This window comes from Acipenser ruthenus, chromosome 22, assembly GCF_902713425.1.
Source record: "Acipenser ruthenus chromosome 22, fAciRut3.2 maternal haplotype, whole genome shotgun sequence".
Taxonomy (NCBI): Eukaryota; Metazoa; Chordata; class Actinopteri; order Acipenseriformes; family Acipenseridae; genus Acipenser; species Acipenser ruthenus.
The window spans coordinates 17969404-17987614 of NC_081210.1; the positions used below are offsets into that span (position 1 = coordinate 17969404).

An 18211-nucleotide genomic window follows, 5' to 3' on the forward strand; every position below is an offset into this window, starting at 1 on the left:
GCTGCGCCTGGCACAGGGTGCCTTGAATCTGTGCAGGGCACAATGAAATCTCAAGACTATCAATGCATTCTGGAGCGAAACGTACTGCCCAGTGTCAGAAAGCTCTGTCTCAGTCGCAGGTCATGGGTCCTCCAACAGGATAATGACCCAAAACACACAGCTAAAAGCACCCAAGAATGGATAAGAACAAAACATTGGACTATTCTGAAGTGGCCTTCTATGGGTCCTGATCTGAATCCTATCGAACATCTATGGAAAGAGCTGAAACTTGCAGTCTGGAGAAGGCACCCATCAAACCTGAGACAGCTGGAGCAGTTTGCAGTTTCAGGAAGAGTGGGCCAAACTACCTGTTAACAGGTGCAGAAGTCTCATTGAGAGCTACAGAAAACGTTTGATTGCAGTGATTGCCTCTAAAGGTTGTGCAACAAAATATTAGGTTAGCGGTCCCATCATTTTTGTCCATGCCATTTTCATTAGTTTTATTATTCACAATATTATGTTGAATAAAAAATCAAAAGCAAAGTCTGATTTCTATTAAATATGGAATAAACAATGGTGGATGCCAATTACTTTTGTCAGTTTCAAGTTATTTCAGAGAAAATTGTGCATTCTTCGTTTTTTGTGGAGGCGTACCAACAAATTTGAGCACGTCTGTATATATATATAATATTGTCAAACTAAATTTAATGTTTATAACATGTCAGAACGTAGGTCAAGTGAGTGCTGTTTTTGTCAGCTGTGACAGCTCTTAATGTCATTTAAGATTTCATAAATATATAATTCAGTTGTTTGTTGATCAGCTGGAATGAACTGCTGCTCTATTGATTAAAGAAAGATTGAACAATAACCCTTGTCATCAACTGTTATTGCATTGGTACTGTATGTATTGTACTAGCATCAAAATGTTTGATTCTTTTACAATTCATACAGCTTGAATAAATCATTGTTAGATGGTATTTGAACTCGTCACAATTTTAGTATTTACGTTTGGTATACTTGATGTGAAAATGGGTCTTACATTTTCTAAAGATTGGCCTTAAGTCTTAAAAAGGTCTTAAATTTGCTCAGCTGAGAGCTGCAGGAACCATGATAGCAATACATTTTTAACTTTTCAACAGCAATCGGTTTATTATCAGATGAGCAGAAGCAACCGAACAACGGAGGTACATAAACTTAGAAAAAAAACATTTTACAGAAGCACACAGCACACAAAGCTTTATATATATATATATATATATATATATATATATATATATATATATATATATATATATATATATATATAAAAAAAAAATAAGTCTAATTTATTTCTTTTTTTCGACAAAAGGGTATTCATTTACTTTGAGTCTAAGGCTGTTCACAGTCAGTACAGATAATGTGCTTCTCCACATCGCCTTTCTGCACAAGGAACAGTTGTCCAAAGTTTTATTTTTATTGAACTTGCCAACCTGGCATTGGTGTCTCTTGCGGCTCTCAGCAGGGTTGCCAGCTTCAGCTGTGTGTACACGCTTGGCAGTCTCCCTCTGTTCCAAATGCTTCTTGCGAAGTTCCTGTGCTAACTGTAAAATATATTCTCTCCTTGGTAAATTCTTCTCCGTGCATTCGTTGTAAAGTACGCAGGAGTTAGTCCAATACATTGTAAACACCTGAACGGGCCACCGTCGGAGCAGCTTTCACGGAATACTTCCATATCATCTGATCCAAAACATCAACTCCATATTTTGTTGCGTTGTAAAACTCCAGTCTGGTATTTATTTTAACTAGTCCCGATGCTAACTGACTGACCAAAGCAGCGCAGCTGGCAAGCAGGCACCAGCCTTCAAAAGGCTGATTGAAAAACAATAGACCGTCAGTCATTCACTCAGGCAGAGATTAGAGACTAATCTGATTACAGCTTGTGACGGTGACTGGGCGGTGACGTCAGGCAGAAGCAGGAAGGAAAGTACTGACACCAGGGACTGCAGTTAAAGTAAGAAAAACGGGGCTGGCCGCCGTTTTTATTAACAAATAACAAAAATAAATAAAATATTTTCACAAAAAGAAACTTGCTCACAGAGCGAAAACAAATATGCAAACAAAACCAGTCTCGAACACAAAAGTAAATAATAATACAGGTCAGGCTGTAGCCTTCACTGTTCCTGTATCTGTTTTTAATTTTAGTTTTCACTCTCTCTCGTTCCTCTTGCTCTCTCCGCTCCTAAAACACCCACCCCGAGTGCCGAGAGCTGCAGGCTTTTATATTAGTGACCGAGGGATTACCTATCTATTATTTAATAATCCCCCGGTCACATTCTGCACGGGTTTTCTATTTATTCCTGGCAGAGGACGAGCACCAATCTCGCCTCTGCCAGAATACGTTTACATAAAACAAAACAATAACAGAACCCACGGCGCTCGCCGTCCTAAATAATAAACACATAAACAAAGACAAAATAACACAGGGGCAGAGGGGGAACCCCCGTTCTGAAAATAAATAAACAAATGAATGTACAGGGCACCTCGCCCTGTTACATAGCTAAACACATTGTGGACTGGTAAATAAAAATAATAAAGTAGAATATCGTTCTGTATAATCAAAATCATTGTTTTCTGTGTGGCCGTCAATGTGACTGTTCCCGGGGCTTTTAGGTATAATGTAATATATCTCCTTTATTTCTGCACTCCCGCGTTTCATGATTTGTGAGAATATTTAATATATATGGACAGAAAGGTACATGAACACGCAGCCCCATATGTGTTACACGACAGGAGAAAATTACATTTTAAAACCAAAAACCGCCAAAATGACCGTCACGGTCTTTCTAGTGTTAAACAAATGTTAGTTTTGGTTTCTGTAGTTCGTTGAGGAAGTAAACAGCGTTTGTAAAAACTAGCTATACACACGTTGTAATAGAAATACCAGAAAAAAGAGTGCTGGATTGTGATACGAGCATAGAACAAGCAATAGAATAATCCAGGTACCAATCCAGTTGTGTGCTGCTGAAATTCAGGACAGAGCTGCGTCTCGGTAGTTCAGACAATACTGCCACCTGTAGGTGCTTTATAACAACTTTAAAATGTCTGAAATAATTTCAAATTTCTATTGTTTTGATATGGACTCTCGATTTTCCTTGAACAAGTTTAGTCAAGAAATGCCAGTTACGTATCTGCCTACGTGTGACTTATCCAAACAGAGCCTGTATGTAGCCCTTTCATTGGTAACGGTAGGAAACAACAGAGTTTAGTCAAGACATGCCAGTTACAGATTTAACTGTGCCTGACTTACCGCCTGACTTACCTGAGCAGCCTGTAGCCCCTTCATTAAAACTGGTGAAGATAGGAAACAACAGAGAGGATGTAAATTGACTGAGCTCAATATTCTATCTAAAGATGGTTGCAAAGAGGCTATAAACAGGGTTCAAATTAATGAGTCGAAGCATAGTCTGTTGACAATTATTATTATTTATTTCTTAGCAGACGCCCTTATCCAGGGCGACTTACAATTGTTACAAGATATCACATTATTTTTACATACAATTACATTATTTTGTACACATTATTTTTACATACAATTACCCATTTGTACAGTTGGGTTTTTACTGGAGCAATCTAGGTAAAGTACCTTGCTCAAGGGTACAGCAGCAGTGTCTTCCACCTGGGATTGAACCCACAACCCTCTGGTCAAGAGTCCAGAGCCCTAACCACTACTCCACACTGCTGCTGACAATGAAAGTAAAGATCTGCCAGGTAAAATAATCCCTGAATTAACTGATTTAATTATTATTGTTATTATTATTATTATTATTTATTTCTTAGCAGACACCCTTATCCAGGGCGACTTACAACTGTTACAAGATATCACATTATACATTATATCACATTATTTTACATACAATTACCCATTTATACAGTTGGGTTTTTACTGGAGCAATCTAGGTAAAGTACCTTGCTCAAGGGTACAACAGCAGTGACCCCCACTGGGACATATTTAACTAGAGTCCAGAGCCCTAACCACTACTCCAGATATATAAAAAAAATGTACACATTGTATTGCCATTTATTTTAAATATATACTTGTGGTATAAACAGAATACTGAATGATCACTTGTGGTATATGGTTTTTATTCCCCTTAGACCTGTCGGGGCTTGTGATTTACTGAAACATCCTCCTGCGTTGAAATAAAACTGTATACCATGAACAGTCATTCAGTATCCTCTATTAAAACACATGGGACTGAATAAATGTCCTGATATAATTGTAAGTCAAATACATCAGAGTTACTGTGTTTTTCCATTTCTTTCTTATCTCTAAACAAGTTCCTGTGATGTTTTGTTTCTGTGTGCTGCTGTAAAATCTCAGTCTCCAACCCTTAAAAATAAAGTGCCCGTCTCAGTGATGTCACACGAAAAAAAAAAACAATCAGGCAGTGAAATTCAATCCCTCCCTTATCCAATGATATGCGTTTACAAGCTGTTCTGCAAAGTGGCCCAGTAAGTCAAAGAAATGAAGTGTGTTTTTTTTTTATTTTTTTATTGTGTTTACCCGATCACGGTCCCAGAATGACTCTTCAGTATGATCTGCTTACACCATCATGGTCATTAAAGGGTTAACTACCATAACATTATGCAAAGCCATACCATTCACTTGTGTATTTGTATTAATTGTCTTTATTTGTTTTTTTCTTTCTTTTGCAGTTCTGCACTTGATACAGTACTTGGTTTACCTGTTGCTGTCAAAAAGTTGAGTCGTCCTTTTCAGAATCAAACCCATGCAAAGAGGGCTTATAGAGAACTTGTTCTTCTAAAATGTGTCAACCATAAAAATGTAAGTAGTCCTCTTTGAGTTCAACACAACCTGAACTCATTCCACAGTAATACAAAGTTATTTGTATTTGACGGAATGTTTTGCCCCATTTGTTTTACAGATTATTAGATTGCTAAATGTTTTCACACCACAGAAGTCGCTTGAAGAATTCCAGGATTTGTAAGTATATCATGACGTTTTATTTTCAGCTGGTTTCAGAGACCAAGATTAGCACTAGTCTTGGACTGTGTAATGTTAATTTAGGTACTCGCGGTCTGTTAAAAAAAAAAAAAAAAAAAAAAAAAGGGTCCAGAGACCAGTGAAGAAAAACAAAAACAGTGTGTATTTCAACTCAATATAGCCAAATTGGACAGTGGGAATAATTATTACATTTTTTTTTTTAAACAAGTAGATTAGTTATATTGGTGCAGTATCCAGATAAATCAGGTACAAGTCTTTATTATTATTAATTAAGAATTAAGAATCTTTAGTTGCAAGAATTGAACTGATATGCAACCAAGAACCTTTCAGGAACCCAAATGATCTGGCTTCATATTAGCACCTGCACAATAATAATAATAATAATAATAATAATACTAATAATAATAATAATAATAATAATAATAATAATAATAATAATAATAAATACAACATAAATAAAAAAAAGATGTAACGATTCTTTTAAAATGGATACATTTCAAGGATAAATGAAAACTCTGTTTTTCTTTCAATGTCTAGGTATTTAGTTATGGAACTGATGGATGCCAGCTTGTGTCAGGTTATCCATATGGATTTAGATCATGAGAGAATGTCCTATCTTCTTTATCAGATCTTGTGTGGTATCAGACACCTCCATTCAGCTGGCATCATACACAGAGTGAGTACATGCACTGTAATTGGTCATGTGACTGTTAACATCGGTACATCTTGTCAAAAGAATGTATGTTTTGTTCTACTTTTAAACAATGTTACTGTGAAAATAACTTATACATTTTAAATGTTTTCAATGTTGTCCTGTACAGTCTTATTGTACAATGTACTACTTTTTTGTACCCATAAGTAGGGCCCTATGAAATCTGTGTTTACGAGAACACGGACAATCACAAGAATAATGGGGAGTCCAGTGCTGTTTCCAGGTTTGAAACACATTTTGTACAGTACAGGGCAGGCAGTCGTAGCTACTGTGCTACAGGGCAGGCATTAACTACGTTGCTGGTCGTTGCTAAGAAACACAGCTTAGTGTGCTTTTCACTGCACTGCAGGCAAAGTTACCTCACTAGTAACAGCCTTTCAGAATGTCAGAAAACCCTGTGACAACTGGAAAATCCTCAGCTAAAAAGCTTAGAAATGAAAACCTAACACCAATGTTGCGAGTAAGTCAGTTCCCTAATGACTGCTATGCATCAGGTGGTATGATATTCTGCAAATGCTGTCAACATTCAATTGACTGGACCCAAAAAAATACCTGCAAAGATAATTTAATGTCAAAAATCCATCTAAAGAACCGCATCAAGTATGAAGAGACTCAGCGAGGCTCCCAAGCACTATAAACCATGATTGTAGTTATTGAAAGCTTAAAAAGCTGATGCTGAAAAGTAATGTGAGTTAAAATAAAGTAGATGGTAAAATAAAGAAACTTGAAGTCCTTTGATACGGTCATGGTTTTTATTACATTATGCAGGAGACGCTCCTCACAAGCACACGAGTCAGTGTTCTGAGATTAGATGAATTGTCCAAAACGTATATAGTTTGCACACAGCAATCAGACATCCCCCTTCATCCCCACCTAGCTGCTCCAATAGAACAAGGACAGTTCCCTGTTAATCCCCTCTCTTCTAGAATATAACTTTACTGAACTCACTCAACCCAATCTTAACACTAAACACTGGTTCCAACCAGTGTGCCATCCCAGCTCCGAACCACTCCATGGGGCCTGCTGATTATCGTATAACAGGAACTCATGTATCCTTTGAAGATTATATTACTTCCAGGGGCTTTGTATAGTTATTCTGAGTTAAGGGATTGTGTCTATTTTCCTTTGAAGTTTTGTGGGAAAGGAATGTTTAGCCAAAGGTGCCATTTCCCTAAAAACACAGAGTAGAGTGCAATCACCTTTCAAGTTGTCATGAAATGTGTGGTGCGCTAAAGCTTTCCTTCCATCTGGTTGCTTCAAACAAGCTGTTTATGAAACCTGGCTAATCTATTTATGCAACATTTAGACCGTATGAAATCTGCAGATAGCAAACGTAAACATTTGAATTACATTTTTTAAAAACGGAAAAACGAAATCAGAAAAAATTAAATCGGAAAATAAATTTTCATAGAGCCCTACATAAGGGCACAAAGTAAAAAAAAAAAAAAAAAAGGTTTTTACAGTACCTCTTTTGAAGATTAGATTAGATATACCACGTCTTTAGTTAATAACAGTAATACACATGTCTCCTTTTTAAAATGTGCATGCATCTGAAGGAGGTCCCCGGTTCAAATCCCGGCTCACTTACCGTTACCCTGAGCAAGTCACTTAACCTCCTTGTGCTCTGTCTTTCGGGTGAGATGTTGTTGTAAGTGACTCTGCAGCTGATGCATAGTTCACACACCCTAGAGTCTCTGTAAGTTGCATTGGATAAAGGCATCTGCTAAATAAACAAGTAATAATAATAAGAAGACAGGTTTAAACCTCATATTATATCTCATAAAAAACACATCATCCCACGTGAAGTAAGCCTGCATGCCAACAGGTTTGTATGTGCTATGTATTCCTGTAACTAACATGGTCTGAAGTAAATAAAATCCATTCTACTGTGTTTCTCTCTTTGACCAGTGTTGAATTTGACTCCTGAGCGATGTATCTGCTGTCTTACACCTAAAGTCCATGTTCATCCCAACACCAATTGTTTAACTGGTTTTAATTTGATGTCCTCTATGCGTGTTAAAACATTTGTGTTTGTCTTATTGTTTCATTCATAGGATTTGAAGCCGAGTAACATTGTAGTAAAATCAGATTGCACTTTGAAAATCCTCGATTTTGGCCTTGCAAGAACAGCATGCACAAATTTTATGATGACCCCCTATGTAGTAACAAGATATTACAGAGCGCCAGAAGTCATCCTTGGTATGAAGTACAAGGAAAACGGTAAGCAGAAACTCTCAAATAACCGGGGGCAACTTTGCAATATTGAATGATCTAATTGTATACAGTGTGATAAGTGGATTTGTGTTTCTTGTCAAACTGCACACTTACACCTGGTAGTGGATTTATGGTCTGTTGGGTGCATAATGGCAGAAATGATTCTCCACAAAATCATCTTTCCAGGAAGGGATTGTATCCTTACAGTGGCTTTGCAGTTCAAAACATATAATCAATATAATCAGATTATAAAGTCAGATGGACAATTTACACTGCTGCTTTGAATATATATATATATATATATATATATATATATATATATATATATATATATATATATATATATATATATATATATTGTTTCTTGTGGTTCTAGAAACCAAGACAAAACAATAACAAAATGACTCAATTCATCTTAACATTGCATAGCCCCACCTTGTGCCCATGACCCTGTGGTTTACTTTGACAGGCTGTGTAGGGCATGACTGCATCAGAGGGGCTGGTCTATGAATTGTGGGGGTTGGTTTGTTTTGATATACTGTGTCAGTTAGAAAAGACTTTTCACGCAAGTATCATTGAATGACTAATCAGACCACAACCTTAAAGCAATACCGAACAATTGATTACGTATTTTACTTTAATATGACATTGTTTGTGCAAGAAAAGCTAAATTGGGAATATTACAAAACTAGCGCCATTGAAATCCACAGCACTGAGACACTCTGAACCCACCTTTGTTCTTGCCAGTTTCGTAACTCTGCTAGGGTTCTGGTGCAGATCATTGTGTCTTTCTTATATGTAGCTCATTACTTACTGGCTATATTCTCAAAGCTTCGTTCTCAACACTTGTTACTTCAAATTGTAATGAGCAATTTTTTTTTTCTAAAATGATAAAATACAGATTACAAATGTAATAATGAGTTTAGGAATCTTTCTGAAACAGTTGATAATTTGCATGAAAACGCTTTAAGAATCCAGCACAATGGGCCAAATTAACATGGCTAGGTAACCTATTCCATACCTTTCATTTCTAACTGTGTCTCTGGTCCTGGTTACTGTATTGTGTGTAAAGTAACTCCTTTTAAAGACTGCAGTCAAGTCCCCTCTAATTCTTCTTTATTCTAGGCTGACTAAATACTTGTAACTGTGCAGTAGGTCACACACTTTGATTGCAGTTAGATTATTTGAACGAGTGTGAATACGGCACGTGAAGTGATTTGGTACAAGTAAGCACACTTTGAAATATCTACATATTCCGGTATAAGTAAAGGACCAGTGGACTGTTTTTGTTTTTGTAAGAACATGGATTTTAAAACATAGGTTAGCACTCTTTAAAGGAATCGGACACATGCCTATTTTGTTTACTAGATTTGTAACCTTGACAGTTTGATTTTCCTTTCACAAAAAAATGGAGTGCCTGATACTTTGATAAATCCAGCCCAATATTCGTAAATTCTTTTAGCAGGACTTCGAGTAGAATTTTGGAAAGTGGACACATTAAGATTTATTATTTAAAAAAAAAAAATGTTTTCAGAATTATATCTTATTGACTTTTCAATAGCATTAACAAGACATTCATCTCCCACAACAATACATCAATCAAAAAAACAAATCATATTAAGTAGAACTACGTAATTCCATAACTATATGACCTAAATAAATAAATAAGTACCATAACATGTTCGTGATCTCTAGTCGAAAGATTGTAACTCTTTACAGTGTGCCAGAGACGAGAAAATTCTGAACATTTATCAGTAACACTTTAGTTTATAAGTGGTTATAAACAGCAAAAAACAAAACAATGGCAAAAGTGTATAATAACTGTATTGCAAAAACAAAGCAACCCCATACAGTCGGTGAGACAGACATATACAGAGAGACAGACAGGGCTAGAAAGACAAACAGACCTGAAAAGACAGACCGACTATATCCGTTATACGCGATTATAAACAATAGCACAAAAAATCAAAGACAAAAGTGTATAATAATACTCTTATTTCAAATCATATTCTAGAATGAATAGCATACTTAATAATATGTTTATAGATTGTTTATAATCACTTATATCAGATCCCTAAACTAAAGTGTTACCCATCTATCCAAATAAAAGAGGTGTATTTTTTCAAGTGTTCGTGCTTCTAAAGCCAGATTTGTCCATCGAAGTAAGGATGTAGGTTCAGTATCCTTCCAGGTATAAAGAATAGCTTTTTTATTAGCAAGAATTAAGAGTAAGAAGTAGTCTACATTCTGGATAAGAAAGATCTAGATAAGAAGTATCTCCCAGTATAGCCAGATTGGGAGAGATATTTATGAGTATTAAATATCTGATTTATATGAAGAAAACATTTGACCAGATTTTTTTAACTTTAGTGCAATACCAAATTAAACGTGGTAAGTCAGAATTGTATTTGCTACATCTCCAGCATAAATAATTATTTAATAATTTACAATTATAGAATTTATAAGGGGTAAAGTAAACATTATGTAGTATTTTATATTGGATCAAACACAGTTTTACATTTTGTGAGGATAGCAGGCGCTTTTATTGATCAATTTCCAGCTATCATTTTCTAATTTAATTTTAAATGCATTTTCCCAATATGATTTCAAAGGGCCATCAAAGGCCGTTTGACTATCACAAAATAATCTGTATAACTGACATGAAACTATGCAAGTTTTTAGAGCTTTTTATAAGATTTTATTGCTACCAAAATATAACTGCAGTATGGTGGTTTTTTTTTTTTTTTTTTTTCCATAAATTGTTGTGTTCATTATTTTTGCATTTTTTTTTTTAAAGCATGTCTTTTTTCATCATTTTATTCAAATCTATTTTCAGTTGATATCTGGTCAGTGGGTTGCATCATGGGTGAAATGGTTAAAGGCTGTGTGATATTTCAAGGCACTGATCGTATCCTTCCACAGTCATCCTGCAGCCAGGCCAGCACATCTGAAGCACAGCTGTTTCTATATGTCTTGTGTCTTATTCTTTACATTTGCTTATCCAGATAGCTCTCATTCAAAAGTGCTACTAAAATTGACTTGCATTTGGCATCCAAGTTAAGGAGGTATGCTAAATATCTTAATGTGGATGTGTTAAATGGTGGATTTCATATATTTTGTGCTGGATTTTACAGTCATAAAAGTATTCAGATTGGTGGGTGAGATCATTTGCTTAGAAAAAAAAGTGCAAACTGGATCAAAAGCAAAGTAAATGTGAACAAAACCCACTAGATGGCAATCCTGTAAAGCCTCATTCTGCAGCAGGTACATTTGGAGGCAAAACACAGTTCTATTGTTTTACAGCGAGTTAAACTATTATCTTAGAAATTTTAACTCCTTTATTTTTTATTTCATGTTTATGCTTTGACAGCCAGAGCCTGACAAACTTAATATACAAATATATACATTTTTATTTCAAAGGACTAAATGGCAGAGGCTGTTCAAGTCAGATTGAAGGGGGCTCCCAGAGCTGTGAGGGGAAGCCTTCTTGGAACCTGACTGTCACCAATGCCATTGTCACTCACTTTTTATGATCAGTAAATTCACAACAAGTGATGGATCGCTGGTGTTTACCTGTCGGGCAGTAGTCAGAGAACTTCACATTCATAACAGATCTCTATAAAGTAAACCTGCCACCATGCAACATTATTACTAACTCCCCTTTGTTTATTCAGTACATCCTAGGCTAGAATCATTGTAACAGTTACTATAATTTTCATTGTTTTGCTTATTAAGTCATTAATTTATTATTTGTATTCTAGACTCATTCCACAGTATTTCTATGTACTGTTTGCTGCTGCACCATATATTATAAAAGAGTGAACTAGAGGCTTCAATAGTCCCTTATACATTTAGTATATTTTAAGTCATATTAAAGTTATGTTAAAAGAGCCATCATATGACTCCTGCATCCAGTCCTGTGTTTCAGACCCCTTCCCAAAGGTCTTACCTAAAATTTGGCCGGAATAGCTCCCAAGGCTATTTAAAAACCTTCATTGCAGATCGTTTTCAAGCACAAACAGATGATATTGACTGCAGCCTCCTGTTGTGTAATGTGTTATACTGCAGTGTGTTTTCCTGAACTAGTTTTCTCAGATATTGATCAGTGGAATAAAGTAATCGAGGTGCTAGGCACGCCTTCGTTAGAGTTCATGAACAGACTGATGGAAACGGTCCGGAATTACGTGATGAACAAACCGCAGTATCCAGGAGTTCACTTTGAAGAACTCTTCCCTGACTGGGCCTTCCCATCCGATTCAGAGCATGATAAATTGAAAAGTAAGTCTCTTTCATTAATATGTCGTCTTCATGTCTCGTTCATAATTAGAACGTTCCATGTGTAACAATTAGCATTTATTTATGTGTGCGCTGATGCCCTGCTTTAAACTCCTGACTTCTTTAACACCAGACCGAGGGTATTGTTATTCTCAACTAGTCATTACAATGCATCATTGCTGCATTTTTAAAATGTGTTTGTTTCCTATAGCAAGCCAAGCAAGAGATCTATTATCCAAAATGCTAGTAATAGACCCGGAAAAGAGAGTTTCTGTGCAAGAAGCATTAAGCCATCCGTACATACACGTCTGGTATGATCCTGCAGAAGCTGATGCTGTAAGTATGCTTTGCATTTAGTCTTGATAGTATTGTATTTGACCACTTCCTTCCTTTTGCTGCCACTTTATTATTCTAGTTTCACTGCTATAACTGTAAGTGACAGCGTGGGACTATAAATGAATAATTCCAGCAGCTTTTCATTTTTATTAGGACTTCACAGTACCCATGGTAGGGAAATGTGTCTATATGAAAGACAGTGTTACATACCAGTTCTATGGTAACATTTGAACACTCTTTACAAAAAGAGGTCTGTGGTTTTTAAATGAAGGGTTTATTTAATGGTAAATCAAGTTTTGCCGTTTTTGTTAAAGCAGTGCTATGTTTTTGGTGTTTTCTTCTGTGTTTGGAAGGTTGTTTAAATTAGACGCATGAAACAGACATTGGCACTGTATTTCTTCATTGAAGTCCCTGCTCCTTTAGATTTAGACTATTTTTGAAACTTTGGACTTTTGAAAAGTTATACTGTGTGTCCTTATAATGCCTTATTGGTATTTTAATAAAAGACAGAAGCAGTGGGGTATCTAGAGACTACTAGAGGCTGCCAGAATGTGAGCTTGGGTTTCAGTCTTTCCCTAGCTCCTTGATGAAGCGCATTTTGTGTATTCTAAACACATTCTTCAGAAAGTGCTGAATGAATGCTTATGCCAATTATTTTGATATTTCATATTTTTAGCCTCCTCCACAGATTTCTGATAAGCAGTTGGAAGAGAGAGAACACAGCATAGAGCAATGGAAAGGTATGTTCAGTCATCGGCACAAAACTCACCAGATTATTTAAAGATTCAAGTGACGTTTTCATTTATTTCATTTTTTTCCCCTTAACTTTTTATGATATTTGCCATTGTTCGCAGTATTTCTGAATGCCATTGCCAAAGTTTATCATATGACCTGGAAGGTGCTCAGGACAGTTTTGAAAAGCACAGCTCCTTCTAAAAGTTGCACTAACAGGTACATTAGCATCATATTGTCCCGCCGGATCTGAGAGTGGCAAGCTTCAATTTGAGATGTGTGTCAGCACTTCCACTGTAACTACATTTACTGTGGTAAACTTTTATAAGCGATCATTGAATATTTAAAAACAATTATATCCTTTTAGTTCCCTTTTCAAGTACATTCAGTAATGGCTACATTTCTATTTCAGGGAAACAGGGTTATGATAATAACCTAACGTTTTAGTAATTTTACAAAGCTGCCCCAGTAACACTGCCAAGACAAGGATATATTGACAGGAGTTATTGTTTTTTCAGTGGTACACAACTATTTTGTATGATTTTTCAAGTCTAGTTCTATAACTGCTGATGCCCAGTTAAAATGTACTTTTTTACTGCTACATTGTTTTAACCACTGGTCATATCAATGATGCAGATCCTTTTCACATATCCATTGCTGCCCCCCTTGTTTATTTTGTTTTTGTGGGGTTTTTTTTTTTTTAATTGTACTGATTTATACATAAATATGTAATAATTAATATACTGTACTAAAGCCACACAATGAATTGGCAATACAAATAAATAAGTCTTTCCCAGACTGTCCTCATGGTATGTGGGTTTCAAAGGGGAGACAATTTGAACATTAAGCAGTTCAAATATACAGTATGGCTTTAACATTTTCCTCCCACCGTATTCTCACCATGATTGAAGTTTTGTATGGTTAAAGCACATGACTTGGGGAACGCTCGTTCAGAAAGAAAGTGCAATGTGTTTTTCTGCTGTTTTTCAGAACTTATCTACAAAGAAGTTATGGACTGGGAGGAAAGAAACAAGAACGGGATTGCAAAGGAAGAGACATCCGGTTCGTTGTGGTAGTTTCCTTACTGATTTATTTATTTCTATTAGACATTGAAATGGAGACATTTAAAGCAGCATGCATTTAAACATTCACTGTAGTGTTTAAAGGCTGATGGTTATTTATTTTATCACATGCAGAATATTTAAAGATACAGTAGGGATACAATTTTCATTTTGTCAATACACTGTTCAAATTGTGGATTTGGTGTGAATAGACCAGTCAGTTAATAGCACAGAGCGGTGTTTTTTTTTTGTTTTTTTTTTTCAATCTGGTCCACCTTTACCACACACACACACCTGTATTTGTACTGCAGTCTGTTGATGAACATAAATTCCAGTGTTATCAGTGTAGCTAGTGTTTTAAAGTCTCGGGCTGTCTGTAAATGTGCACCGCATGTTTAAAACAAATATTTCGTGGTCCGTATCGCAGCTTTTTTATTTTGAAACATTGCAGACTCCTTTGAAACTTTTAAATCACACATCATGGGTCATAAATTAACTGGTCAATACATTTGTCAACATTTACTGGGGAGTGTTCGCCAAGAGAAGTATTAAGGATCACAGTTTTAAGGATCGTACTCCCTCTTGCAAATATGCTGGTTTTCAGTGTCCGTGAATGGCTCACCTGGAAAAAGCACAGCTGTGTGTTGTGCAGGGTGAGTCATACAGTCAGGAGAGCGCAGTTCACATTCTGGCTGTGCAAAGTCGCTGGTCTTCGCTGGGGATTCTGGAGGAAGCATCACAGTGGCTGTGGCGCTGTCGCAGGTTAGGGAGACAAAACCATCAGACTGTTGATAAAAGTCAGGGTTATGTTCCCGTGATATGGTCAATACAGGATACAACAAAGGCAAAGTAATGTGCGTCTTATAGGGGGCTTTGTAACACTTTAAATATGAAATGTGATTTCTGCTTTGTGAATCACTGGAGCATCTTTAAGTTTTGATCGAGTTTTGACACATGCTAGGTTGCAGGGCTGTCCTACTTCCTCAGCCTTTATTACAGTGTGTGGTTCCCCTGGTGCAGATGCAGCAGTGAACAGCAGTGCCACCGCTTCCCAGTCCTCTTCCATCAATGACATCTCGTCCATGTCGACAGAGCAGACACTGGCCTCAGACACCGACAGCAGCAGCATCGACGCCCTGACTGGGAACCTGGAGGAATGCCAGTGACCCCCCACCCCCAAAGAGACACTGCTTGACACAGGGGTACAAAACAAAACTAAAGCTCTTGCTTCAGTGTTGGACCTAAATGTTCACTTGTGGAAACTAAGCTGAACCATATTGTGTATGTACTATGTTTGCTGTGTATGAAAATGTAGTAGAACAGTTATGCTTGTCAGTTTGGGGCTTGGCAAAATTGGCAAACTGCTTTTGCAGTTAAAGCTTTTTTTTATTTACTTCATTTATAGATATGAAATGTGCTACCAAGCCGTCAATTGAGAAGTATATGTTCTATTTTAAGTGAGATATGTCTCTGTGCATGTTGTACAAAAGAGATGCCTATGCTTTACTTAATTACATTAAAATTGCCTTCAGTTTCATTTAGATTGTAACAATAGTACATTACACACTCAGCACTTCACTTCATGTTAAAACTGTGGGGGGGGTTATCTTTTACTGTTTCGGGCTGTATTCTTTGTGACGTTTGTATGTGTTAAATACACACATATACAAATATAGACATGACATTTACAAATCAAATTTATTTTAAAAACATTTTTTTTTAAATGGAATATTGCAGGGTTTTGATTATCACAAGTAAGTTGTCAATCATGCAAGTAAACACATTTTTTGTTTTTTTGTTGCTGTAGATGGATAGCATCTTTGTATAATACACGTGTTTCTTTAAATCATTCCACGAGGAAATGAATGGGGGGGTGTACATTTTACATACATCGGAATGTATTAAATTGTGCCGGAGGTGTGCACTTTACAGTTTTAAAAAGTAAAACTATATTGTTGTATAAATGCATGTTTTTAAACAAATAACTGGGCTTCAAAGACAGAACACACATATTTTACTTTTGAACTGATCTGGGAATCGAGATTCAAGTTGTATTCAGACTACAAGCAATCTCAGAATAGAGATTCAAGCTGTGTTCAGACTAGAAACAATGTCAGAGCAGTCCCCCAGACAACTTCTACGAGACCGGTCTCAGATCCGTTCTGTGCACACACACTTTATTTAATCAATCTGAGGGGGCTGTTTCTTGTCAGAATCATCTGAAATGAGACACTGCATTATGGTGACATTTTTTAGATGTTGGTAGATCTTCCCCAGGTAAAAAATATTCTGAATTCTCGAATCGTGAAAAAACAAGCGCGCATGGTATACAAATCCAAAGATATCTTTGAACAGTACCAGGAGGGAACTTCAGTAAAGTTAACACGCACATGCATTGTGATCATGCAAAATGTGTACTTAGCTATTTAAAGAGGCATTTCTTCTCTAAGAGAGAGGAGGAAAGATGAGAAACAATTGGACTTATTTCATGATCTAAAGAGCATATCTTGTTTAGATTTAAATAATTAAAGAAGAATGCAGTAAGAATGCAAAAGCAGCTTTCCTATTTTCTGCTGGATGTGAGTGCAGCTGTGCTGGACAGACACTTACTGAGGATATGCAGACCTTTGGACCTGTCTGCTACTGTGCCAAACCTTGACATTTCACATACTCCAAATAACCCTTCTCTTACCACCACGTTTCTGTAACTCTGTTGAAGATCTGTCATTAAAATATTGAATATTTTCTAATCTCTTACCTTTACCACATTCAGTCGTTATACATATCCACTCATGAATGGGGGCATTTGTGTGTTTTGATTACTTTCAACCTATGCAAAAAGCACAAAATGAAGCTTTACCGTTCCAGAGCTTTAGTTTGTCCCTTGTGTTGCCACAGGTAACGGCAGTTCTCCAGCCCAGACCATGAGGTCCTTGAAGGGACTTGAGAGAAAACCAGGAAGTTCATGTTCCTGCTTTAGGTGATTGGGGGTAAAATTAGAGGGTGCAGCGTAAATCTCCAGAACCTTTGCCAGTGCTTCACAGTTTATAAATTCAGTTTCGTCATTCACATGTCAAGATGTAAGACAGGAACTACGGCATTGATAAGAGATTATGAAATATATTAACTGAGATGAAATGCTTACAATTGTAGATAAATGAAGCAAAGAACTTGCTATTTTTTTTTTCTTCTATCACATTTGCAAATTTGGAAATCCTTTCCTATCTGATGTGAGGTTTTATTTTCTGCAGGAAAACTTATTTAATTTTACTTTTTATATATGGGTTATCTTAACAGTAGCTTTCTTACTACATTTTATTTTAATGGATTATAATCTTTCTGTGGCCTTATCTGGTCAAAAAGTGCTTTTTATCACTTAACAAAAATAACTTTTGCTATTTGCTATTCAGCTCATTTCACTGTCTATCAATGAAAAACCAAACCCTGTTGAGGACGGAAGTCCTTGATTTTAAAATGAAATATGTGTGTGTGTGTGTGTGTGTGTGATAGTCAATCAATGTAGGGATTTTATAGAACTTGCTGGATCATTATTGAGAACATTAAACCTTACATTATGAATCTTGCCTTAATAAGTAACATACAATCCTGTAAATCTGCACTTGAACTTAAACGCCTCATATCATTTAGTGGAACTCAGTCCTGCAAGTCTGTAATACAGTCATTGTCAATTGAAAACAATTAAGAACAGTTGAATTAAGAATGTTTTCTTTACCACCAGTCCTCTTAAGTTTCCTCAGGTTCCCAATGTAACATTTTGCACATCAAGTACCAGCACTTCATTGATGCAAACATAAACAGGGAAATCAGTAATCTAAGCATGCAAGGAACATTTCCAAAGGAGACTGACCATGTCTTATCAGTTTTAACAACAACAGA

The 18211-nt window shown here is 36.3% G+C and overlaps 1 protein-coding gene across 3 annotated transcripts in view; it reads left to right on the plus strand.

Annotated features, from left to right (window-relative positions):
• LOC117431535 (mitogen-activated protein kinase 9-like) overlaps positions 1-17059 on the plus strand; it is a 39248-nt gene extending 22189 nt beyond the window's left edge. Inside the window, exons 3-12 of one of the 3 annotated variants that reach the window (XM_058996046.1) lie at positions 4675-4804; positions 4905-4963; positions 5522-5660; positions 7751-7916; positions 8034-8105; positions 12006-12188; positions 12397-12521; positions 13198-13261; positions 14244-14315; positions 15335-17059. In XM_058996046.1, coding sequence (XP_058852029.1) covers positions 4675-4804; positions 4905-4963; positions 5522-5660; positions 7751-7916; positions 8034-8105; positions 12006-12188; positions 12397-12521; positions 13198-13261; positions 14244-14315; positions 15335-15480 — 1156 coding nt within the window. In that variant the 3' untranslated portion in view covers positions 15481-17059. Of the gene's footprint in view, positions 1-4674; positions 4805-4904; positions 4964-5521; positions 5661-7750; positions 7917-8033; positions 8106-10746; positions 10819-12005; positions 12189-12396; positions 12522-13197; positions 13262-14243; positions 14316-15334 lie in introns of all 3 variants that reach the window. The other 2 variants (XM_034052534.3, XM_034052531.3) reach the window with 2 other exon arrangements.
• The last annotated feature ends 1152 nt before the right edge of the window (positions 17060-18211 follow it).